Here is a 24,628-nt window from a genome sequence, read left to right on the forward strand (position 1 = left end):
AGGAACTGAAACAATGTGGAAGGAAAAAATGAACATTTAACTTTTTTTTGCAAACATCTTAATTCAGAACCATTTTTTTTATTTTCACAAGTGTAAAAACAGAAATGTAACCATAAATTTTGTTATGCAATTTCTCCTGAATACGCCAATACCCCATATGTGGGGGTAAACCACTGTTAGGGCGCACCGCAGAACTTAGAAGTGAAGGAGCTCCGTTTGACTTTTTCAATGCAGAATTGGCTGGAATTGAGATCGGACACCATGTCACATTTAGAGAGCCCCTGATGTACCTAAACAGTGGAAACTCCCCACAAGTGACACCATTTTGGAAACTAGACCCCTTAAGGAACGTATCTTGATGTGTGGCGAGCACTTTGAACCCCCATGTGCTTCACAGAAGTTTATAACGTAGAGCCGTGAAAAAAAAAATTGCATTTTTTCTACAAAAATGATCTTTTTGCCCACAAATTTTTATTTTCACAAGGGTAACAGGAGAAATTAGACCACAAAAGTTGTTGTGCAATTTCTCCTGAGTACGTCGATACCCAATATGTGGGGGTAAACCACTGTTTGGGCGCACCGCAGAGCTTGGAAGAGAAAGAGTGCCGTTTTACTTTTTCAATGTAGAATTGGCTGGAATTGAGATCGGACGCCATGTCGCGTTTGGAGAGCCCCTGATGTGCCTAAACAGTAGAAATCCCCCACAAGTGACCCCATTTTGGAAACTAGACCCCCCATGGAACTTATCTAGATGTGTGGTGAGAACCTTGAATGCCCAAGTGCTTCACAGAAGTTTAGAATGCAGAGTCGTGAAAATAAAAAATATTTTTTTTTCCACAAAAAAGATATTGTAGCCCCCAAGTTTTTATTTTCACAAGGGTAACAGGAGAAATTGGACTGCAATAGTTGTTGTCCAATTTATCCCGAGTACGCTGATGCGCCATATGTGGCGGTAAACCACTGTTTGGGCGCACGGCAGAGCTCGGAAGGGAAGGAGCGCCTTTTTGGAATGCAGACTTTGATAGAATGGTCTGTGGGCATTATGTTGCGATTGCAGAGCCCCTGATGTACCTAAACTGTAGTAACCCCCCACAAGTGACCCCATTTTGGAAACTAGACCCCCCAAGGAACTTATCTAGATGTGTGGTGAGAACTTTGAATGCCCAAGTGCTTCACAGAAGTTTAGAATGCAGAGTCGTGAAAATAAAAAATATTTTGTTTTCACAAAAAAGATATTGTAGCCCCCAAGTTTTTATTTTCACAAGGGTAACAAGAGAAATTGGACCCCAGAAGTTGTTGTCCATTTTATCCCGAGTACGCTGATGCCCCATATGTGGGGGTAACCCACTGTTTGGGCGCACGGCAGAGCTCAGAAGGGAGGGAGCACCATTTGACTTTTTGAGCGCAAAATTGGCTGTCGTGTTTGGAGACCCCCTGATGTACCTAAACAGTGGAAACCCCCCAATTCTAGCTCCAACCCTAACCCCAACACACCCCTAACCCTAATCCCAACCTCATCCATAATCCTAATCACTAACCCTAACCATAATCACAACCCTTACCCCAAAACAACCCTAACCATAGCCCTAATCAAAACATTAAATCCAACACACCCCTAATCCTAATCTCAACCCTAAGCTCAAACCTAACCCTAATCCCAATACACCCCTAATCACAACCCTAACCTTAACCCCAATCCCAAACCTAACCCTAATCCCAAGCGTAACCCTAATGCCAACCCTAACCCTAATACCAACCCTAATCCAAACCCTAATCCCAGCTCTAACCCTAACTTTAGCCCCAACCCTAGCCCTAACTTTAGCCCCAACCCTAACCCTAGGGCTACTTTCACACTTGCGTCGTTTGGCATTCCGTCGCAATCCGTCGTTTTGGACAAGAAACGGATCCTGCAAATGTGCCCGCAGGATGCGTTTTTTGCCCATAGACTTGTATTGCCGACGGATCGTGACGGATGGCCACACGTCGCGTCCGTCGTGCACTGGATCAGTTGTGTTTTGGCGGAGCGTCGGCACAAAAAAAGTTCAATGAAACGTTTTTTTGTACGTCGCATCCGCCATTTCTGACCGCGCATGCGTGGCCGTAACTCCGCCCCCTCCTCCCCAGGACATAGATTGGGCAGCGGATGTGTTGAAAAACTACAGCTGCTGCCCACGTTGTGCACAATTTTCACAACGTGCGTCGGTATGTCGGGCCGACGCATTGCGACGGCCCCGTACCGACGTAAGTGTGAAAGAAACCTAACCCTAAGTTTAGCCCCAACCCTAACCCTAAATTTAGCCCCAACCCTAGCCCTACCCCTAACCTAACCCTACCCCTAACCTAACCCTACCCAACCCTACCCGTAACCCTACCCCTAACCTAACCCTAACCCTACCCCTAACCCTACCCCTAACCCTACCCCTAACCCTACCCCTAACCCTACCCCTACCCCTAATTTTAGCCCCAACTGCTGTTCTCCTGCCGGCCGGCAGATGGAGACAGATGGCGGGCGCACTGGGCATGCGTCCGCCATGTTCTGCTGCCGGCGGCCAGGAGGAGCAGCAAGAGGATCCAGGGACCTAGGTGAGTATGCTAGGGTCCCCGAATCCCCCTATTTCTCTGTCCTCTGATGTGCGATCACATCAGAGGACAGAGAATTACACTTTTTTTTTTTTTTTGCGATCGCCGGTAAACGGTTAATTACCGGCGATCGCAAATGCGGGGTGGGTTAAAAACCCCCCAAATCATGTTCTCTGGGGTCTCGGCTACCCTCGGCAGCCGAGACCCCGGAGAAAATCGGCCTCTGGAGGGCGCTATGGACTTTTTCCACAGCGCCGTTAATTAACGGCGCTGTGGTTTAAGTACCCTTAGCGGCCGCCGTTAAAAGGCGTATCGGCGGTCGCTAAGGGGTTAAAGCGCTTTTTGTTAAAAAAAACAAAAACAAATAATTTATTGGCATATGATAGCCAACACCCACGTAATATGGTGAGATCTATACTGCTGAGCCAATTACTGAGAGTACGGCGAATAAAAAAGGAGGAGGAAGAGGTGGATGGGGTGCTTGATTCGCTAATAAATAAATTCCTAGATAGGGGGTACCCAAAAAATTTATTGGAAAAAAACGAAAGAAAAGGTGCTGAGACAAGGAAGGGAGGAATTGATTAATAAACCATCAGGATGTGGTAAAAGGAGATGGTTAAATCAAATTCCACTGGTGATGATCTATGCGGAGGAGAGTAGAGAAGTGGCAAATATAATTAAAAAAAAAAAAAAACATTGGGGAGGTGTCTCCCTGACATTAAGGAATTTAAGGTGCTACCAATATATTCATATAAAAAAAAAAAAAAAAAAAGTAAAAACATTAGGAATTATTTGGTTAAATCAGATATAAGATCAATGAAAAAAAGTCTCCAATTGACATTAACAGATGTGAGTAAAAAAGGATGAGGTTTCCCTTGTCTGAATTGTGTGAACTGTGTACATATGATAAAGGGCCCCACGTTTCAACATCCTGAGACAGGAAGAGTCTATAAAATTAAAGCATATCTAACGTGCAGTTCTGAATATGTAATATATCTCCTTAGGCTAGGTTCAGATTGCGTTAGTGCAATCCGTTTAGCGCCTAGCGCTAGCAGATCGTGCTAACGCAATGTGTTGTAAAGGGGTCGCGTTAAACGTCCCCGCTCTCGCAGATCTCCGATCTGCGAGTGCGGGGAACGGACCACGGGCGCGCCTCAGACGCTGCAAGCAGCGTCCGCGGCGCGCCACAAAACACCGGCACATCGCTAGCGCATGCCGAAAACGGCACGCGCTAGTGATGTGCGTCCCCATTGCTGTTAATGGGCGCGCTAACGGACGCGTTGCACGGCGTTAATTTCGCCGTGCAACGCTGTCCGTTAGCGCGGTCCCATTAACGCAATGGGAACCTAGCCTTGTGTCCATGTAACTTATAGTACACTAGATTGTGGCCCGATTCTAACGCATCGGGTATTCTAGAATATACATGTCCCCGTAGTATATGGACAATGATGATTCCAGAATTCGCGGCAGACTGTGCCCGTTGCTGATTGATCGAGGCAACCTTTATGACATCGTCGCCATGGCAACCATTATGACATCTACGTCGATACTGTGCCCGTCGCTGATTGGTCGAGGCGAATTCGCGGCAGACTGTGCCCGTCACTGATTGGTCGAGGCAACCTTTATGACATCGTCGCCATGCTGTGCCAGTCGCTGATTGGTCGAGCAATCAGAGACGCGGGATTTCCAGGACATATATATATATATATAGTGTAGTGAAATGGTACATCGGTGAAACTACCTGTGAATTTAAGGTCAGGATGAATCAACACCGGTATACCATAAGGAAGAGAAGAATGGATCTTCCAGTCCCAAAACATTTTGTGGAACATAATCATTCTGAAAAGGATCTTCGATGCAAGTTAATAGATGTAGTCCCAATCCAAAAGGAGAGGGGGTGATAGGGAGTGGATCCTAAAAAAGAAAACTAATGTGGATTTAGGAACTGAATACCCTTAAACCAAAAGGTATAAAATGTAGACTTTAAAATTCATACAGTTATCTAGGAAACAGTATACGGGTTTTGTCTCAAGTGTAACTGAGGATTTGTAGGTCTTCTTATTGAGGATATCATATCCTTAATTTTAATATGCTTTGTCTCTTTTCTAGATCTATCCATAAAGAAGACTGGCTGTGGTGGAGCGTGGTGATCACATGGGAGGACAAAAATATTTTTCTAAATAAAGAATTTTTTCCCAAAAAATTTTCAAAGATTTTTTCAAAAATGTATTGAATAATCAATTTATTTTGAATGGATTGCTGACCCAATTAACTTACTGTGAATGGCTTACTAATCTCATTAAATATGTATTTTTCAAAAAACAAAACTCCACTTTTGGCACGAATATTTTACAATGGCCTAAGGCATGTAAATGTCGAATTCAGGATATGGGTGATACTACCTTGTAGCTGTCCCATTTGTAACGGTTGATCCGGAGGGGTTAATTGGGGCACTTGGACGCTATGTGGCACTGGAGACAGCCTGAAGAAGGTGCCGTCCAGTTTGTCAGGGTAGGACCAAAACACCCATTAAGCCGATTAAGTCTATTTACCGCAAGTAAAACCGCATAGGAAGGTTGCACTGCTTTATATATATATAAAAAAAAAAAAAACGGTTTTGAACATAATGCCGAAATTAAAATGACGCTTATGCGCAGTGAAGTAAGTGCTGTATAGTGGTGCATCGGCCGGTAGTTTATTTTATAACATTTGAGCCCAGAAGGTATATCAATTTTGGCTTATAGCAAGTTAAAATCGCATAGAAAAAAAAAACTGAGTATCAAGTAATGAGAAAGCTCGTTTCTAAACATAATGCCACAACCAATATGGCGCTTTAAGGCACTAGTGCGCAAGCACAATGAACTAAATGCCACACAGTGGCCTATTGGCTGGCAATCCATTACGCAGAGATGACGCGCTGTGACATGCGCAATAGTGAGTAAGGAACGCTGTTCAAAGTGTATGGCGTCCTCCATGTGGCATATGAGCTCTCCTGCGGCGAGTAAGTAAATGCAATATAATAGAATTAGTCTTACCTGTAATTCGGTTTTTAGGAACCTTCCACGACAGCAGTATCAGAGGATGTCTCCCCGCCCTAATAAGGGACAGGAAACAGAATAGGTTAAATACCCCTCCGCTTCCTGCAACCACCAGTGTTTTTTCTGGACACAGTAGCTTGTATAGTTACCACATGCGTGCAGGAATCCTCTAATAAATAAATCAGATAGGGAGGGAAATTAGTGCTGTCGTGGAAGGTTCCTAGAAACCGAATTACCGGTAAGACTAATTCTATTTTCTCCAGTCACCTTCCACGACAGTATCAGAGTGATACCAACCGCTAATTTCTTTAGGGAGGGACAGCCGCTTGTAGAACGCGTCTGCCAAATGATAGGTCCCTGTTGAAGTTGAGCCTGTAGTGTTTGGTGAAAGTATGGACTGACGACCATGTGGCGGCTCTGCAAATCTGCTCCTATGCTGCGTTTCCCCTCTCTGCCCAGGAAGTCGAGACTGAACGGGTGGAGTGGGCTTTTAGTGAAGCTGGAGGTGCAAGCCTCTGGGATGAGTATGCAAGACTAATTGCTTGTTTAATCCAATTATCGATCGTGCTTTTGGCTGCTTTCTTGCCCTTATTACGTCCGGACCACTGGACGAACAGGTTTTGGTCCAACCTCCAACTTTGTCTGTTGGAGGTAGAACAGGACCATTCATCGAACGTCCAGGGTGTGAAAGGCCTCTTCTTTTGGATTAAAGGGATTTGGACAGAATGAGGGTAAAATAATGTCTTGATTTCTGTGGAAGTCTGAAACTACCTTAGGCATAAAGGAAGTGTCTAATTTGAGGATTATACTATCCATGGTTATGGTCAGAAATGGCTGCTGGACTGACAAGGCCTGTAGTTCTCTTATACGCCTGGCAGTAGTGATAGCTACCAGGAAGACGGTTTTAAGGGTCAGGTTTTTTAGGCTGGAGGCTGAAAGGGGTTCAAAGGGGTCACCGGTCAGACCTTTTAGAACAAGGTTCAAATCCCAAGGAGGTGTGTAGACATGAAGTCTCGGACGGATTCTAGTTGCCGATGTTATGAATCATTTGATCCATCTGTGGTTTGCCAGATCTTGGTCGAAGAAAGACCCAAGAGCTGACACCTGAACCTTTAGGGTACTAGGTGAAAGCCCCAGTTCCAAGCCCTTCTGGAGGAATTGGAAGGTCTGTGCAATATTTGGGTTGAATGGATCCGGTGTTCGGGGGAACACCACGATGAGAATTTTTTTTCCATACTTTGCCATAAATGGCGTTAGTTATTGGCTTCCTACTCTTTTGAAAAGGTTTCAATCACGTCCTGTGAGAGTCCTCTGGCTTTCAGGATCTCGGCTTCAGTAAACAGGCTGTCAACTTCAGCTTATGTAGGTCCGGATGAAGTGGGGGACCCTGTTGAAGGAGGTCATGTCTTTAGGGAAGCAGAATCGGGCTTTCTAGACACATGCCTGTTAATGTGCTGAACCAGCTTCTCCCTGGCCACAATGGGGCTACCATAATCGTTGCAACCTGATCTATCCGGATCTTCTGTAGTGTTCTGGATAGCAATGGGATTGGCGGGAATGCATATGCCAGGGCAAACTCCCAGGGGTGGGAGAAAGCGTCCAGTCCCTGACCTTGAGGAGGTCAGAGAAGGAGGCGTTTGATTTTGTATTCCGATTGTTGGCAAACGGTCCACATCGGGAGTTCCCCACCTCCGGACCAAGGATAAGAATACATCCTAGTTTAGAGACCAGTCTCCTGGATGGAAGTCCCTCCTGCTGAGGTAATCCGCCTGGGAATTGTCCAATCCCTTTATGTGTACTGCGGAGATGGACAGAAGGTGATTCTCCGCCCAGGAAAAAATCCTTCCAGCAGTTAACTTTAATGCTCGAGTGTCTTGTGCCCCCTTGGTGCTGGAGATAGGCCACAGTGGTCATGTTGTCGGACATCACCCGTACATGGTGACCTTGAATGAGGACAGATGCGGCTTTTAGCGCCTCCCCCACTGCTTTTAATTCCCTCAGATTTGAGGAGCTGTGTCTTCTATCTGGGGGCCACAACCCCTGAAAGTGGGAACCTTCGATCACGGCACCCCAACCTCTCTGGCTTGCATCTGTTGTGAGTACTTTGAGAGGAGTCTGATCCCAGCTGACTCCCTGATGTAGGTTTCGGGAGTTCAGCCACCATGAGAGGGAGGATCTTACCCGAGTGGGAAGGGGAATCTTCCTGGATAAAGCCATCTGACATCCTCTTGAATACGTCAGGATGTGAGACTGAAGGATTCTCGTATGGGCTTGGTCCCAGGAGACTGCCTGAATGCATGATGTTAATGAACCCAGGATTGACAGAGTCTGGGTTTTTTGGCTTCTGAACCTGGAGATCCTGTGGACAAGATCGTTCCACGGTCCCTGGGTAAAAAGGACATCCTTTTCTCTGAGTCCAAAAGAACTCCTAGGAATTTCTTCCGTGGAGATGGCCGGAGATCTGATTTTGACAAATTCGGGATCCACCCGAGTGACTTTAGAATATCGAGGACCTTCGTCACGTCCTGATTGAGGCGCGAAACGGATGGGGCGATGATTAGAACACCGTACAAGTATGGAATGACACAGACCTCCTGTTGTCGGATAAAGATTACCGCTTCTGACATGATTTTGGTGAAGACTCGTGGAGCAGACGAGACTCCGAAAGGTAGGACATTGAATTGGTAATGGCTGACCCGCTTGTTTTGGGAAATTGCGAATCTGAGGAACCTCCTGTGGTCTGGATATATTGGCACATGGGAGTATGCGTCCCTCAGATCCAACGTCACCATTACCCAGTCCTGACCAATCAGCAGGATTGCTGATCTGATTGATTCCATTTTGAATCTTCGGTATTTTATTACCCGATTTAGAGGTTTCAGGTTTATGATGATACGGTGTTTCCCAGAGGGTTTCTTCAACAGAAAAAGGTGTGAGTAATAACCTTCTCCTATTTCCCGATGTGGTACATGGGAAATCACCTCTGCTTGAAGCAGGCTTAAAATATCCGGCATCAGAGATTCCCGAAGTCCTGGAGACGGTACAGAAGTGATGGTTAGACGGTTTTGGAGAGGAAACCCGAGAGTCGACCTCCGACCGGAGAGCAGACATTGCTTCTCAGAGGTCTGCTGGGGTTGGGGGACCAGGATATTTCTGGCTTTCCCTTCCTTGGGGTAGCTCCACCGGCCTGATTTGCCCTTACCCCTGTAATTTTGTTGGGGGACTTGGCGGATGGGTTTAAAGAAAAAACAGTTTCCTAGGGTTCTTTAGTTCCGGAAGGACTTTCTTTTTATCTGAAGCTTTGTCCAAGATTTCATCCAGGACTGGCCCAAATACATAATGACCTTGGAAGGGAATACCAAAGCTTGAACTTTGAGTTAATATCGCCTCCCCAGGATTTAAGCCATAAGGCCCTTCTAGCCGAATTAGTGAGGACAGCAGATCTAGCGGCTACTCGTATTGATTCTGCGGAGGCGTCCGCGAGGAATCCGGTCGCCTTCTGAAGCAGTGGGAGAGAATTAAGAATCTCTTCCCTTGACGTACCTTGTACGAGGTGATTCTCTAAGGTACATAGCCAGAGAAACAAGGATCTGGCTACACATGTTGAGGCCACATTAGATCTCAGTAAATTAGCTGAAGTGTCCCAAGATTTTCTCACTAAGCTCTCAGTTTTCCGATACATGGGATCTTTCAGCTGAGAGGAATCGTCAAAGGGTAGGGCCGTTTTTTTGGTTACCCTTGACACTTGAACATCTACTTTGGGCATTTCCAGTAGAGAACAGTCTCCCTCAAGGGGAAAACGATTCTTAAACTCTGATGGGACATTTAACCCCTTTTCTGGTAGGCCCCACTCATGGAGGACAAGGCTTTCGATATTTTCGTGTATGGGGAATCCCTTCACAGTCTTAGGTTTCAGACCCCCCAAACATGTCATGCTGTACGGAATGGCCCTCTACCTCGTATCTACCCCCATGGTGCCCGTCATGGCTGCCGCTGGATGTCCTAGGGGTAGGGACGCCGGCCGGCGCGCGCTTGCCGCGTCTGAAACCGCAAGTTCGGGTGCGCGTCACTTCTGGTGCGCGCGTGCCACCACCAGCAGCAGTGTGGAGGAAGGAGGAAGTCGGGGAGCTGCAGGAGGACCCCGGAGCACTACACCACCCTGCTTTGCCTCCCGAAAAAGGTGCAGGAAGGGCGGGTGAAGGTCCCAAGTCGCACGGTAGACGCAGAGATGGGAGCAGTCTAAAAGGAGGAGGAGAGTGGAGCCCCCGACCTCGACTGCCCGGCTTCAAAGTAGCAGCGCTCCCGATCGCCGGCCACGGCAGCACTATCAGAAAACCTCTTCATGCCCCATAGGGGACAGGAAAAACACCTGTGGTTGCAGGGAGGGGTATTTAACCTCTTTGTTTCCTGTCCCCTATTAGGGCGGGAAGACCTCCTCCGATACGGCTGTCGTGGAAGGTGACTGGAGAAAATAATATTATGATGATTGATGATTGATGATGATGAAGCAAAAGTTGGATATTCAAATGAGCGATCTAGATTACATAGAAGTAATGTTATGTAAATAACTTTATATGAGCACAAAGCACTTTACACTAACGCACCTTATGTTACCTTAGTGAACTGGCAATTATGAATTTAGCACATTTACAAGATGCACTTTATGAAATGTACTTTGATTGGTTGTAATTAAGGATTGTTGGGACTATTATAAATATGTACCTTATTGAAACACCCACTGCTTGAGAAAGTTTAATTCAGAGCCAAAACGTCACCCAGACAAGTAGGTTGATTAAAATCCTGCACGTCTAACACTGAAACGATGGAGTGCTGCCTCTTTTTTGCGAAGTATATGTGAGGTTGGGATATATTGGACGGATTCCCTGGGGGCCTTGCACCTGAAGAGAAGTAGAATTGTGCTGCTCTTTTTTATATACCGTATATACTCGAGTATAAGCCGACCCCCCTAATTTTGCCACAAAAAAACTGGGAAAACTTATTGACTCGAGTATAAGCCTAGGGTGGAAAATGGAGCAGCTACCGGTTAATGTAAAAAATAAAAATAGATACCAATAAAAGTAAAATTAATTGAAACATCAGTAGGTTACGTGTTTTTGAATATCCATATTGAATCAGGAGCCCCATATAATGCTCCATACAGTTCATTATTGCCCCATAGATGCTCCAAATAAAGCTGTGCCCCATATACAATGCTCTGCACCGTTCATTATTGCCCCATAGATAGCTCTGCCATTGCTGCTGCAATTAAAAAAAAAAAAAAAAAAAAAAAAAAAAAAAGCCATACTCACCTCTCTTGCTTGCAGCTCCCGGCGTCCGGTCCCGGCGTCTCTCCACACTGACTGATCAGGCAGAGGGCGGCGCGCACACTATATGCGTCATCGCGCCCTCTGACCTGCACAGTCAGAGCGGAGAGACCCCGGGAAGATGGAGCGACGCCCGGCGTGTGGAACGGGGACAGGTAAATATGACATACTTACCTGCACCCAGCGTCCAGCTCCTTCTCCCGGACAGCTGGTCTTCGGTGCCGCAGCCTCTTCCTCTGTCAGCGGTCACCGTTACCGCTGATTAGAGAAATGAATATGCGGCTCCACCCTTATGGGAGTGGAGTCCATATTCATTTTTCTAATGAGCGGTCCCACGTGACCGCTGAAGAGGGAAGAGCTGCAGCACCCGAAGACCGTGGGACGGCAGGGGGAGCGCCAGGATCGCCGGGACTAGGCGAGTATGCCTCAGCGCCCTCTCCCCCTCACCCGATCGTGACTCGAGTATTAGCCGAGAGGGGCATTTTCAGCCCAAAAATTTGGGCTGAAAATCTTGGCTTATACTCGAGTATATACGGTATCTATATACACAAATAAAAAAATAAAAAAATTTTATTCTGGCACTTAAAATTTTTCTCTCATTACAGCATTTACTGTTAAATTACTGCAAAATTTTGATATATCAGAGGTTGATGGATGTGGCAATTTAAAAAATGTTTTTAAAAGCAGGGGCTTGAACCAGTGGTTGTTTGATTACTTCTACTATACACTGCGGTACCAGTATATGGATAAAATAATCCCACATGCCTAGCCATTGTCTGTGCTTCACATGAAGACAAAGATGGTAGCTCCACAGGCTGCCATAAAAACCCATCAAACCGTCCACAATCATGTCAGCGGCATTTAAATGGTTAAAACAGCAGTGAGCGATCTAGTTGCTGCTGCTACAGCAAGATGCCTGCTGTGTTTCACAGCTGATATCTCCTGGATTTATGGTGTTCTCAGGTCCTAAGCCCACTCCATACTAGGGGACCCGATATCTGATGTACAAGTATATCACACGTTGGGAAGGGTTTAATAGATGCTATAAAGGAAGCATTCATCATTCATGGGCTCCAATGTTTGTTTGTTTTTTTAAATAAAACAAAATTTCTACATTAAATTTATGGAAATGTAATATGTGATATACCAAACTCATCTTTCCTCCATCTCACCTATCTTCCCTACCTGATCTATCACAATAAATGACATCATGCTTTCCCCATGTACCGGACGTCCGCTGCCTCGAAGTTATCCTCGACTCTCCCTTGTCCTTCAAACCGCACATCCAAGCTCTTGCCATCTCCTGTTGCCACCACCAAATATTTCCAGAATCGGTCCTTTCCTCAACCCTGAATCTACTAAAATGTTGAGGGCATGCCCTCATCTCCTGCCTCCACCACTGCAATATCTTCCTCTGTAGCCTCCCTGCTAACACACTCGCACTTCTCCAGTCTGTCCTCAACTCTGCTGCCCAATTAATCCACCTCTGCATCGCCCTTCATTGACTCCCAATTCCCCAAGGTAAGCCACTAACATGATGGCCCTACAATGATGTCCATAATAGTCTCCCCCAAATATCTCCAAACGAATCTCCCAATACCTTCCCACACGTAATCTCCAGTCCTCGCAAGACCTTCTCACTTATACATTCCTCACCACCTAATCACCTCCAAAACTTCTACCAAGTATCCCCCATCCTCTGGAATTCTGTGACCCAACATTTACGATTATCCACCACATTCAGAACTTTCAGAAGAAACCTTAAAACCCATCTCTTCCAAAAAAAGCTTACAGCCTGCAATGACCCTGCTGCCATCTCACCACCATCAGAGCTGCTGCAACCCCCTGACATATGGTCTCCTTCTCCATTATCTTGTAGTATGTAAACCCACAAGGGCAGGGTCCTGTTCCCTTTGTATCAGTCTTATTGTCAGTCTGTTTACTGTAATTTGTATGTAAGCCCTTCTCATGTACAGCACCATGGAATCAGTGGTGCTATAGAAATAAATTATAATAATGTACTATTCCTTACTCTCCAATCTTCTGCAGTTCACCTCCCCGTCCTGTGTATAGAGTGAGGCAGCCTTTGAAGACAGACGCATACCTGAAAGTAGAAAGTGGAAGACCATGAAGTGACAGACCGGCTGTCAGTCAGTGTCGGGGGTGCGGTTAGAGCCGCTGCTCTCCATGCACAGAGTGGTGACTGAACCCACGCCGGCGTCACCCCTATGACTGGAACCTGAACGTTACCGGGAGGAATAAAGTTAATTTCCTCTTGGCGGCGGGGCTCTACGTGCTGGCACCACGCAGGTTCACAACACTATTAAACTGCATACTGTATAGACTTGAACGGACATTTACCATCTGAAAAATATTGGTCCAATTCTAAATTCGATATACGAAACCTCCAGGGACATATTGAGGGAACATGCTCAGGCTGCCACAACCACTTCCTTGAATGAAAATTAAATTCTCATAATTTGGTTAAGCAAGGAAAAGCTATTATTTTATAACAGAATGTAAAAAACTACATCACAATTTATTTATTTTTTTAGGGGGGGGGAATTTAAATTATATAGTAATTACTGTACATTTTATATTCACGGTTTGAACAAAATAAACAAAAAAAAAATAAAAAAATAAAAAAAATTCGGACCAGACTCACCCATTCAAGTCTATGGGTACGCAGTGTCAGCTGTGACATCGCCTATTGTGATTGGTGGATCATATGCCTTCAGCTAGCTGTGTATACAGGTGTTACCGGTCATTGTAATCCTGACTGATAAGGAGCCTGATGGAAACGCTTAAGGTACTGTCACACTAGACGATATCGCTAGCGATCCGTGACGTTGCAGCGTCCTCGCTAGCGATATTGTCCAGTGTGACAGGCAGCAGCGATCAGGCCCCTGCTGGGAGATCGCTGGTCGGGGAAGAAAGTCCAGAACTTTATTTCGTCGCTGGACTCCCCGTAGACATCGCTGAATCGGCGTGTGTGACACCGATTCAGCGATGTCTTTGCTGGTAACCAGGGTAAACATCGGGTAACTAAGCGCAGGGCCGCGCTTAGTAACCCGATGTTTACCCTGGTTACCATCCTAAAAGTAAAAAAACAAACACTACATACTTACCTACAGCCGTCTGTCCTCCAGCGCTGTGCTCTGCTCTCCTCCTGCTCTGGCTGTGAGCGTCGGTCAGCCGGAAAGCAGAGCGGTGACGTCACCGCTCTGCTTTCTGGCTGCCCGGCGCTCACAGCCAGACCAGAGAAGCAGAGCGCCGAGGACAGACAGCGGTAGGTAAGTATGTAGTGTTTGTTTTTTTTTTACTTTTTAGGATGGTAACCAGGGTAAACATCGGGTTACTAAGCGCGGCCCTGCGCTTAGTTACCCGATGTTTACCCTGGTTACCGGGGACCTCGGGATCGTTGGTCGCTGGAGAGCGGTCTGTGTGACAGCTCTCCAGCGACCAAACAGCGACGCTGCAGCGATCCGGATCGTTGTCGGTATCGCTGCAGCGTCGCTATGTGTGACGGTACCTTTACTGAAAGGGCAGCAAATATGACTTTATAATGGCCAGAGTGAAAACTAGATTCATTCTCCCCAAAACCGAGGCAGCACGACTGGCTCATTTCAATAGGTAAGGCAGCCCTCGAATGTTTAGGTCTTGGCCATGACATAGCTATGAAAATGAGAGTCAATAGGGTCAATTTTGATAAAGCTTTATGACTCACAAATAGCCTTATTTTAGGCTTGTGATCAATAGGCAATAACTCATCCGCCATAATGGTCAAAAATACATCAGCTTTCCACATATTCGCATTTTAAAAGGTGGAGATTTTTCCTGATAGCTGCAGATTTATGGTCTTTGACTATCAGTCCAGGTAGTTACCCCTTTGTAAGTCTGATGATGTCTCCAGGCTGAATCAAGTTGCCCACATCATCCCACACGGAGATGTTGATGCTACCCGTCTTGTCTGCTACTTTGCATGTTCTGACTTCATGTCCATCCTTTGTTTTAGTCACTCTACCTGCAAAGCAAAGAAATGCATTATATAGTTTATCTTTTCTATCTACTAAATCCTCCTTCAGAACGCATAAAAGGAGAATTCTCAGTGTGAACACAGCCTTAATTTACCAATTAGGGTATGTGTCCACCTTCAGGATGGCCAGCGGTTTTGACAGAGCAGCGAACTAGCTCCGCCCAAAGCTCCGCCCCCTTCTGGGGACGCGATGATGCCGGATGTGTTCATTGCACACATCTGGTATCATCGCACCCCACACATAGGGCCCTGTGTTATACCTTGCGGCTTCGCAGGATATACGGACATGCTGCGATCTAAAAAGATGCACCGCATGTCTGGAATCACAGGGACGCCGGATGCATGTAAGGCTAGATTCAGATTGCGTTAATGGGACTGCGCTAACGAACAGCGTTGCACGGCGAAATTAACGCCGTGCAACGCGTCCGTTAACGCGCCCATTGGCAGCAATGGGAACGTGCATCGCTAGCGCATGCCATTTTCGGCACGCGCTAGTGATGTGCCGGTGTTTTGTGACGCGCCTCAGACGCTGCTTGCAGCATCCGCAGCGCGCCCGAGGTCCGTTCCCCGCTCTCGCAGATCGGGGATCTGCGAGAGCGGGGATGTTAAACGCGACCCCAAAAAAGACATTGCGTTAGCGCAATCCGCTAGCGCTTAGCACTAAACGGATTGCCCTAATGCAATCTGAACCTAGCCTTACCATGCATAGTGGAGACGGGATTTCATTCAATCCCCTCCACTATGCTGTAACATCTGGACGCTGCGTGTTTGACGCTGTGACTCAACGCAGCGTCAAACACGCAGAGTTTCCTTAACATGGAAACATACCCTTAAAGAGGTATCCTCAAGTTTGAGATTTAGGGAGCAACTTCTCGATCCCTGGTGTTCTGACCACTGGGACCCTATCTATCCCGATAACAAGAGCCCTGTGTGAATGTAGCAGTGGTGGCTCTTGACCACCGCCACGCCATCATTTTTATTGGAACTGCAGAAGACGCTGTGCTGGTCTTCGGTACTCCCATAAGAACGAATGGAGCAGCAGTGCACCAGATCAAGTTCTGCTCCATTCAGATGGAGCACTTCAGAGCCCTGGATCTCGGGGTCAGTGGCGGCACCAGCGGTCAGACCCCCAGTGATCGGGATGTTATCCCCCATCTCTTGGGTAGGGGACATGTTTCAAACTTGACAATACCCCTTTAAGAGCAACAAAGCTGCAAATCCTGGCTTGGCCGCAGCTTCAATGACTTGAACCAACAACATCTCAGATTTCTATGTACAGAGCACCCATACATTGTACAGCGTTCCCGCGAAAGACATCAGAAACGATCCCGTACATTGCACCGAAAACGCAAGATGCCTAGATTGGAAAAAAATCTTTCGCTGTAAACATTCTTTAAAATGACATTTACTACGGTAGCACATTTAGCCATTGTATTTGTATACCACATGTCCTTACCGGTCTCCAGGACAATGAAAATAACATTCAGGTTTTTAAGTCCAGGCTTCACATCCTTCACAAAGGTTTCCGTGGTCATAGTGGTTGTCTTCCCCAGCTAATAGCGATCCAATCCCTGTAAAGTAAAAACATCATACTGGTCACATTTTTATGGAAATTAAATACTGTGTCTGAAGTTGTACCAAGGGATCTGATTGGAAGGCCACGTTCACATGGTCAGTATTTTACTTCAGTATTTGTAAGCCAAAACCAGTAAACACAGAATGCAGTTTCTTTAAAGTAAGGTCTTTATTATTAAGGGAAAAAGAAATCCAAACCTTCAGGGCCCTGTGTGAAAAAGTGATTGCCCCTAAACATTATAACTGCTTGGGCCAACCTTCGCAGCAACAACTGCAATTAAGCGTACGCAATAACTGGCAATGAGCCTTTTATAACCCTCTGAAGGAATTTTGGCCCATTCATCTTTGCAGAATTGTTGTGATTCAGCCACATTGGAGGGTTTCCAACCGCCTTTTTAAGGTTATGCCACAGAGTCTCAATCAGATTAAGGTCAGGACCAGACTAGGCCACTTCAAAGTCTTAATTTGGTTTTTCTTAAGCCATTGAGAGGTGGACTTTCTGGAGTGTTTTGGATCATTTTTCTACTGCATAACCCAAGTGCGCTTCAGCTTGTGGTCACAAACAGATGGCCTGATGTTCTCCTTCAGGATTTTTGGTAGACAGCAGAATTCATGGTTCCATTTACAACAGCAAGTCTTCCAGGTCCTGAAGCAGCAAAACAGCCTCAGACCATCACACTACCCCCACCATATTTTACTGATGATATGATGTTCCTTTTCTGAAATGCGGTGTTGCATCTACGCCAAATAATGGGAGATACACCTTCCAAAAGGTTCAACTTTTATCTTGTCAGTCCACAGAGTATTCTCCCAAAAGTTCTGGGGATCATCAAGATGTTTTCTGGCAAAAGTGAGAAGAACCTTTATGTCCCTATTGCACAGCAGTGGTTTTCATCTGGGAACTCTGTCATACAGGCCATTTTTGCCCAGTCTCTTTCTTATGGTGGAATCATGAACTCCAACCTTAATTGAGGCAAGTGAGGCCTTCAGTTCTTTGGATGTTGTTGTGTGGTCTTTTGTGCCCTCTTAGACGAGTCATTGCTGCGCTCTTAGGTTAATTTGTGGTTAATACTCTCACTGTGGTTAGCTGGAGTCCCAAAGCTTTAGAAATGGCTGCATAACCTTGTCCAGATTGATAGATTTAATTACTTGGTTTCTCATTTGTTCCAGAATTTCTTAGGATTATTCCATGATGTCTAGCTTTTCAGGACTTAGTCTACTTCACTTTGTCAGGCAGGTCCTATTTAAGTGACTTCTTGATTGAGAACAGTGACTGGGGAATTTGAATTTAGCTTCCGAAAGATGTGATAGACCATAGTTAATTTACGTTTTAGGGGAGGCAGGGGGGACAATCACTTTGACACAACTGTATACTGGTACTCCCATTCACACGTTGAATGGCGAAGAGCGGAATACCCTGCTAGGTATGCTTTTAATGGAAATAGTTTTTATCTTATTTGAGGAGCACTGCTAGCGTAATTTATGGGGTATTGTTTGAGCAATAGATTGCAGCATTAATTCACCATGATCCTAGGTAAGAATACTTCATGTTATTAAGTGGCCACTGTATATAGGACTATTCTATGGACACAGTATGGTATCCATTTAGGTACTAATGATTGATGAGCCGTTATAGGATAGTATTTTGTGAGCGCTGTACGGTGATCCAAAGCCCCACCACCCATACACATAACACTGTCAGCCGAACACGCCGATATTAATGGCCTAACGTGTATGGGTGCATCAGCTGACTAATGGTCGGGAGAGATGTCACTCGTGCTCGCCTGATTTCGGACTGCCAATCGGATTGTTCTCCCGGAGATAAGCCAGCGGCCAACATGTCAGTCACCAGTTTTCTAACAGAGAACACAATGGCGCTCCTGTATACGAGACAGATGGCGGAATCATGGTTTGGCTGACAGTTATCTAATGTGTGTTTGCAGCTTTAGGCTGGAGTCACACTACCGTATAACATGGCCCAGTGCTATGCGATAAATCATCACATCGCACGCTGCCTGGTGTTATACCATGGGGCAGCTCAGAGCTACCATTATTTTCTCATGCCGATTCGGCGAGAGAACAATGGCAGCATGACTATAGACATACATGTCTATGGGTGCGTGTGAAACATCGGACTGCACTCGAATGTCACCCCAGTGCAGTCCAATATACAGCAAGACAGGTAATGGGGGAGATGGAAAAATTACTGTCACCATCTTCTCTGCACCTATGCTGCGAACCTGTGAAGTGAGAGGCTCAGGGCACAGTAGCAGGACACTCGGATCACAGAGAGCAGAGGGTCATCAGCACGTCGCCTCGGACGCCGTACACTGGTGTGATTCCAGCCTTAGTTATAGGCTGTAGTGCACCGCACAGTGTTGGTGTGCATGCTGCCAGGGAACAACACTACATCATTCAGGCCCTGTCTGGCAATATTTGACTCTGGCATTGCACCAATATGTGGATATTTGTATTCGCAATGCATGTCTGGTTTTTTGGGTGGAAAATCTGATGTCTCTTACAAAATTAGGGTCTTGGGAAGGGGAAAAAAAAATAAAAATAAATAAAAAAAAAAAAAAATCACACACTCCGTCATTACTGAGAATTATTGAAACGTAAATTGTCCGATGACAGATTTGAGATGCAAGAGGAGAAGATTGCAGGATTATCACCGCAAATGTGCAGATATTGACGCAAGTTTTCTGCTCAGAAACTCCAGGCCATGTACTTCCTATGTGTATGGCTCAGTCCGTATGGCGGCCTCAGCAGAGCACCCCTCCGTGCACCGCGGCCCCTGCCCAGCGCCCCTCCGTGCACCGCGGCCCCTGCCCAGCGCCCCTCCGTGCACCGCGGCCCCTGCCCAGCGCCCCTCCGTGCACCGCGGCCCCTGCCCAGCGCCCCTCCGTGCACCGCGACCTCAGCCCAGCGCCCCTCCGTGCACCGCGGCCCCTGCCCAGCGCCCCTCCGTGCACCGCGGCCCCTGCCCAGCGCCCCTCCGTGCACCGCGGCCCCTGCCCAGCGCCCCTCCGTGCACCGCGACCTCAGCCCAGCGCCCCTCCGTGCACCGCGGCCCCTGCCAAGCTCCCCTCCGTGCACCGCGGCCCCTGCCCAGCGCCCCTCCGTGCACCGCGGCCCCTGCCCAGCGCCCCTCCGTGCACCGCGGCCCCACCACGGCGCCCCTCCGTGCACCGCGGCCCCACCACGGCGCCCCTCCGTGCACCGCGGCCCCACCACGGCGCCCCTCCGTGCACCGCGGCCCCACCACGGCGCCCCTCCGTGCACCGCGGCCCCACCACGGCGCCCCTCCGTGCACCGCGGCCCCACCACGGCGCCCCTCCGTGCACCGCGGCCCCACCACGGCGCCCCTCCGTGCACCGCGGCCCCACCACGGCGCCCCTCCGTGCACCGCGGCCCCACCACGGCGCCCCTCCGTGCACCGCGGCCCCACCACGGCGCCCCTCCGTGCACCGCGGCCCCACCACGGCGCCCCTCCGTGCACCGCGGCCCCACCACGGCGCCCCTCCGTGCACCGCGGCCCCACCACGGCGCCCCTCCGTGCACCGCGGCCCCACCACGGCGCCCCTCCGTGCACCGCGGCCCCACCACGGCGCCCCTCCGTGCACCGCGGCCCCACCACGGCGCCCCTCCGTGCACCGCGGCCCCACCACGGCGCCCCTCCGTGCACCGCGGCCCCACCACGGCGCCCCTCCGTGCACCGCGGCCCCACCACGGCGCCCCTCCGTGCACCGCGGCCCCACCACGGCGCCCCTCCGTGCACCGCGGCCCCACCACGGCGCCCCTCCGTGCACCGCGGCCCCACCACGGCGCCCCTCCGTGCACCGCGGCCCCACCACGGCGCCCCTCCGTGCACCGCGGCCCCACCACGGCGCCCCTCCGTGCACCGCGGCCCCACCACGGCGCCCCTCCGTGCACCGCGGCCCCACCACGGCGCCCCTCCGTGCACCGCGGCCCCACCACGGCGCCCCTCCGTGCACCGCGGCCCCACCACGGCGCCCCTCCGTGCACCGCGGCCCCACCACGGCGCCCCTCCGTGCACCGCGGCCCCACCACGGCGCCCCTCCGTGCACCGCGGCCCCACCACGGCGCCCCTCCGTGCACCGCGGCCCCACCACGGCGCCCCTCCGTGCACCGCGGCCCCACCACGGCGCCCCTCCGTGCACCGCGGCCCCACCACGGCGCCCCTCCGTGCACCGCGGCCCCACCACGGCGCCCCTCCGTGCACCGCGGCCCCACCACGGCGCCCCTCCGTGCACCGCGGCCCCACCACGGCGCCCCTCCGTGCACCGCGGCCCCACCACGGCGCCCCTCCGTGCACCGCGGCCCCACCACGGCGCCCCTCCGTGCACCGCGGCCCCACCACGGCGCCCCTCCGTGCACCGCGGCCCCACCACGGCGCCCCTCCGTGCACCGCGGCCCCACCACGGCGCCCCTCCGTGCACCGCGGCCCCACCACGGCGCCCCTCCGTGCACCGCGGCCCCACCACGGCGCCCCTCCGTGCACCGCGGCCCCACCACGGCGCCCCTCCGTGCACCGCGGCCCCACCACGGCGCCCCTCCGTGCACCGCGGCCCCACCACGGCGCCCCTCCGTGCACCGCGGCCCCACCACGGCGCCCCTCCGTGCACCGCGGCCCCACCACGGCGCCCCTCCGTGCACCGCGGCCCCACCACGGCGCCCCTCCGTGCACCGCGGCCCCACCACGGCGCCCCTCCGTGCACCGCGGCCCCACCACGGCGCCCCTCCGTGCACCGCGGCCCCACCACGGCGCCCCTCCGTGCACCGCGGCCCCACCACGGCGCCCCTCCGTGCACCGCGGCCCCACCACGGCGCCCCTCCGTGCACCGCGGCCCCACCACGGCGCCCCTCCGTGCACCGCGGCCCCACCACGGCGCCCCTCCGTGCACCGCGGCCCCACCACGGCGCCCCTCCGTGCACCGCGGCCCCACCACGGCGCCCCTCCGTGCACCGCGGCCCCACCACGGCGCCCCTCCGTGCACCGCGGCCCCACCACGGCGCCCCTCCGTGCACCGCGGCCCCACCACGGCGCCCCTCCGTGCACCGCGGCCCCACCACGGCGCCCCTCCGTGCACCGCGGCCCCACCACGGCGCCCCTCCGTGCACCGCGGCCCCACCACGGCGCCCCTCCGTGCACCGCGGCCCCACCACGGCGCCCCTCCGTGCACCGCGGCCCCACCACGGCGCCCCTCCGTGCACCGCGGCCCCACCACGGCGCCCCTCCGTGCACCGCGGCCCCACCACGGCGCCCCTCCGTGCACCGCGGCCCCACCACGGCGCCCCTCCGTGCACCGCGGCCCCACCACGGCGCCCCTCCGTGCACCGCGGCCCCACCACGGCGCCCCTCCGTGCACCGCGGCCCCACCACGGCGCCCCTCCGTGCACCGCGGCCCCACCACGGCGCCCCTCCGTGCACCGCGGCCCCACCACGGCGCCCCTCCGTGCACCGCGGCCCCACCACGGCGCCCCTCCGTGCACCGCGGCCCCACCACGGCGCCCCTCCGTGCACCGCGGCCCCACCACGGCGCCCCTCCGTGCACCGCGGCCCCACCACGGCGCCCCTCCGTGCACCGCGGCCCCACCACGGCCCCACCACGGCGCCCCTCCGTGCACCGCGGCCCCACCACGGCGCCCCTCCGTGCACCGCGGCCCCACCACGGCGCCCCTCCGTGCACCGCGGCCCCACCACGGCGCCCCTCCGTGCACCGCGGCCCCACCACGGCGCCCCTCCGTGCACCGCGGCCCCACCACGGCGCCCCTCCGTGCACCGCGGCCCCTGACAGCTGCAGAGCTCACACAGCACTGGTAATATGAAGCATCAGATACTCAGATCTGCCTCCTCACTTAACGTACCCATAAAATCCAACTAATGTCCATTCATTAGCCGTCACTGAGGCCATAGACATTGGTAAAGAGCCCGCACACCAGCAGATCTGATCGGCCGAGTATCAGACATCATGGGAGAACATTCATATAATACAGTACAGCAATCGATCAAGAAAAAAAAAGTCCACATCGGCCGATGTAATCGGCTCTTCCCTACTTCAATAAGTCACTGACTTTCCCTACATGACAGCAGCAGGGGATGGCTGACCGTCCGCCACTAGACGTGCATGCACTGCAGGGCGGAGCACATGTCCGGGGAAGCAGCGCTGTAAAAGGACGCGGAGACAGGTAACATCATACCTTATGTCGCGACAGCTCCCTCCAGTCCCGAAATATTACATCCCTCTCCGCCCGACCCCGCTTTCTCTTTGCTGCACTTGCAGGAAGTCACTGATTTTCTTCAGCCAATCAGACTCCTAAATCCAGCGCAGCGAGCCAATCACAACTTAGCATCGGAAAAAGTTACCAATAGAATCGTTCTGGCTGCGCAAGGCTGAAGCCTTTCGTGACGTCATTTTTGGGGCGGGGGTTATTCTCCTGTCAGATCTGCGGTGAGCGGTGCAGTGAGTACACAGGCTGCTAGTTCCCGGGGAGACCAGAAGGAGTCGCAGCGTAACGTGCGCGCAGTGCGACCAGCGCTCTGTGCTACCGGAGTGGCAGCTGGAAATAATACTGGTGTGCCGCCCACAAGCAGCACATGAGGCTTCTACTGATGTACTAGGATTGTTTTCTTTCTTATTATTTTATCATACCTCACAACTTTTGAAGAAGGGAAAGCGGTTCAAAGTTTACGGCGCATTCGCCGCGGCACAATTTTATTCTACACCGGGGCTGCCACTAGAAACTTCGGGGCCCCATACTGGCAAAATTTTCGGGGCCCCCTTGAAACTCCGCCCAGGCTCCACCCCAGCCCCGCCTCCAGGCTCCACCCCACGAACTGTCCACAGTCCCACCGCTCTCTCTTGGGAAATCTCCACTTCTCACCTATCACACATTGCCAGTTCCCATCACCAGATCACACATATAGCCGGCAGCTTTTGTTTTGGCCAAAAGATTTTTTAAGCCGCCACCATAACCCGGTAGACACTTTTGGCCGGGCCCTACTCTACTGTAATCTACTAAATATTTGTTAAAATATGCAATACAATTTAGGTATATTTTTATTTATTTTTCAATTTTTAAAATGACCTATAATACTACATACAAGGAACAAATACCACCGCACTATGACCAGATGACATATTACCACCACAGTGATCGAATAATATAAAATACAAGGAACAAATACCGCTACACCATGACCAGACCGCATATTACCACCAATGACTGAATACTACAATACTGATCAGTAATAAAAAAAAAACCCACAATACTATCACCAGCAGTGCCATTATGCACAGGAGATCTGTAATTAGTATGCAGTGTCTGTGTAGAGGTAATACAGTGATCACCGGTGACATTATACACAGGAGCTCTGTATATAATGTATAGGTAATACAGTGATCACTGGTGACATTGTACACAGGACCTCTGTATATAGTATACAGTGTATAGTGTCAGTGTATAGGTAACACTGACTCACCAGTGACGTCTCTAGGTGAAGTCCTTCATCTTTCATCCAGCACAGACCGCCATCACTTCATCCAGCCAGGACTCGTCTCTGCAGGAAATAAAACAGTTATCTCGAGTTCCGCTTGTAGAACACATTACTTAATTTTCCCAACTTCTACATTAGACCACATGAAAAAGGCAACATAGTATCACTCTACACAGTAACAGGATCGCCCCCCCATTTAAAACAGTATACTCAAAAAATTAAATACATCACTGCAATAATAATATCCCTTAATTAGCCCCTATAGTAATATTCGCCATCCTAGCCCCCGTGTGTCTCATTCCAGGCTCCAGCCATATGTTCTCCCATCCTGCCCTCATGAGTATCCATTCTGCCCCATATGATCTCCCCATCCTGCCCCATCTGTCTCCATCGTATCCATCCTGCCCCATCTGTGTCCAATCCTGCCCCATCTGTGTCCAGCACTCTGCCCCATCTGTTTCCAATCCTGCCTCATCTCTGTCCAGCACTCTGCCCCATCTCTGTCCAGCACTCTGCCCCATCTCTGTCCAGCACTCTGCCCCATCTCTGTCCAGTA

General features: G+C 50.7%; 1 protein-coding gene across 1 annotated transcript in view; it reads right to left on the reverse strand.

The window, feature by feature from the left end:
* The window catches only part of NABP2 (nucleic acid binding protein 2), a 42,813-nt gene extending 19,938 nt beyond the window's left edge, over positions 1–22,875 (reverse strand). Inside the window, exons 1-4 of the mRNA XM_069758400.1 lie at positions 22,776–22,875; positions 16,435–16,549; positions 14,828–14,966; positions 12,975–13,046 (exon numbers count right to left, since the gene is read on the reverse strand). Of these exons, the coding sequence (XP_069614501.1) occupies positions 12,975–13,046; positions 14,828–14,966; positions 16,435–16,513 (290 nt within the window). The 5' untranslated portion in view covers positions 16,514–16,549; positions 22,776–22,875. The remainder of the gene's footprint in view (positions 1–12,974; positions 13,047–14,827; positions 14,967–16,434; positions 16,550–22,775) is intronic.
* Positions 22,876–24,628: the final 1,753 nt, after the last annotated feature.

The sequence above is a fragment of the Ranitomeya imitator genome, chromosome 3, assembly GCF_032444005.1.
Source record: "Ranitomeya imitator isolate aRanImi1 chromosome 3, aRanImi1.pri, whole genome shotgun sequence".
NCBI classification, from domain to species: Eukaryota; Metazoa; Chordata; class Amphibia; order Anura; family Dendrobatidae; genus Ranitomeya; species Ranitomeya imitator.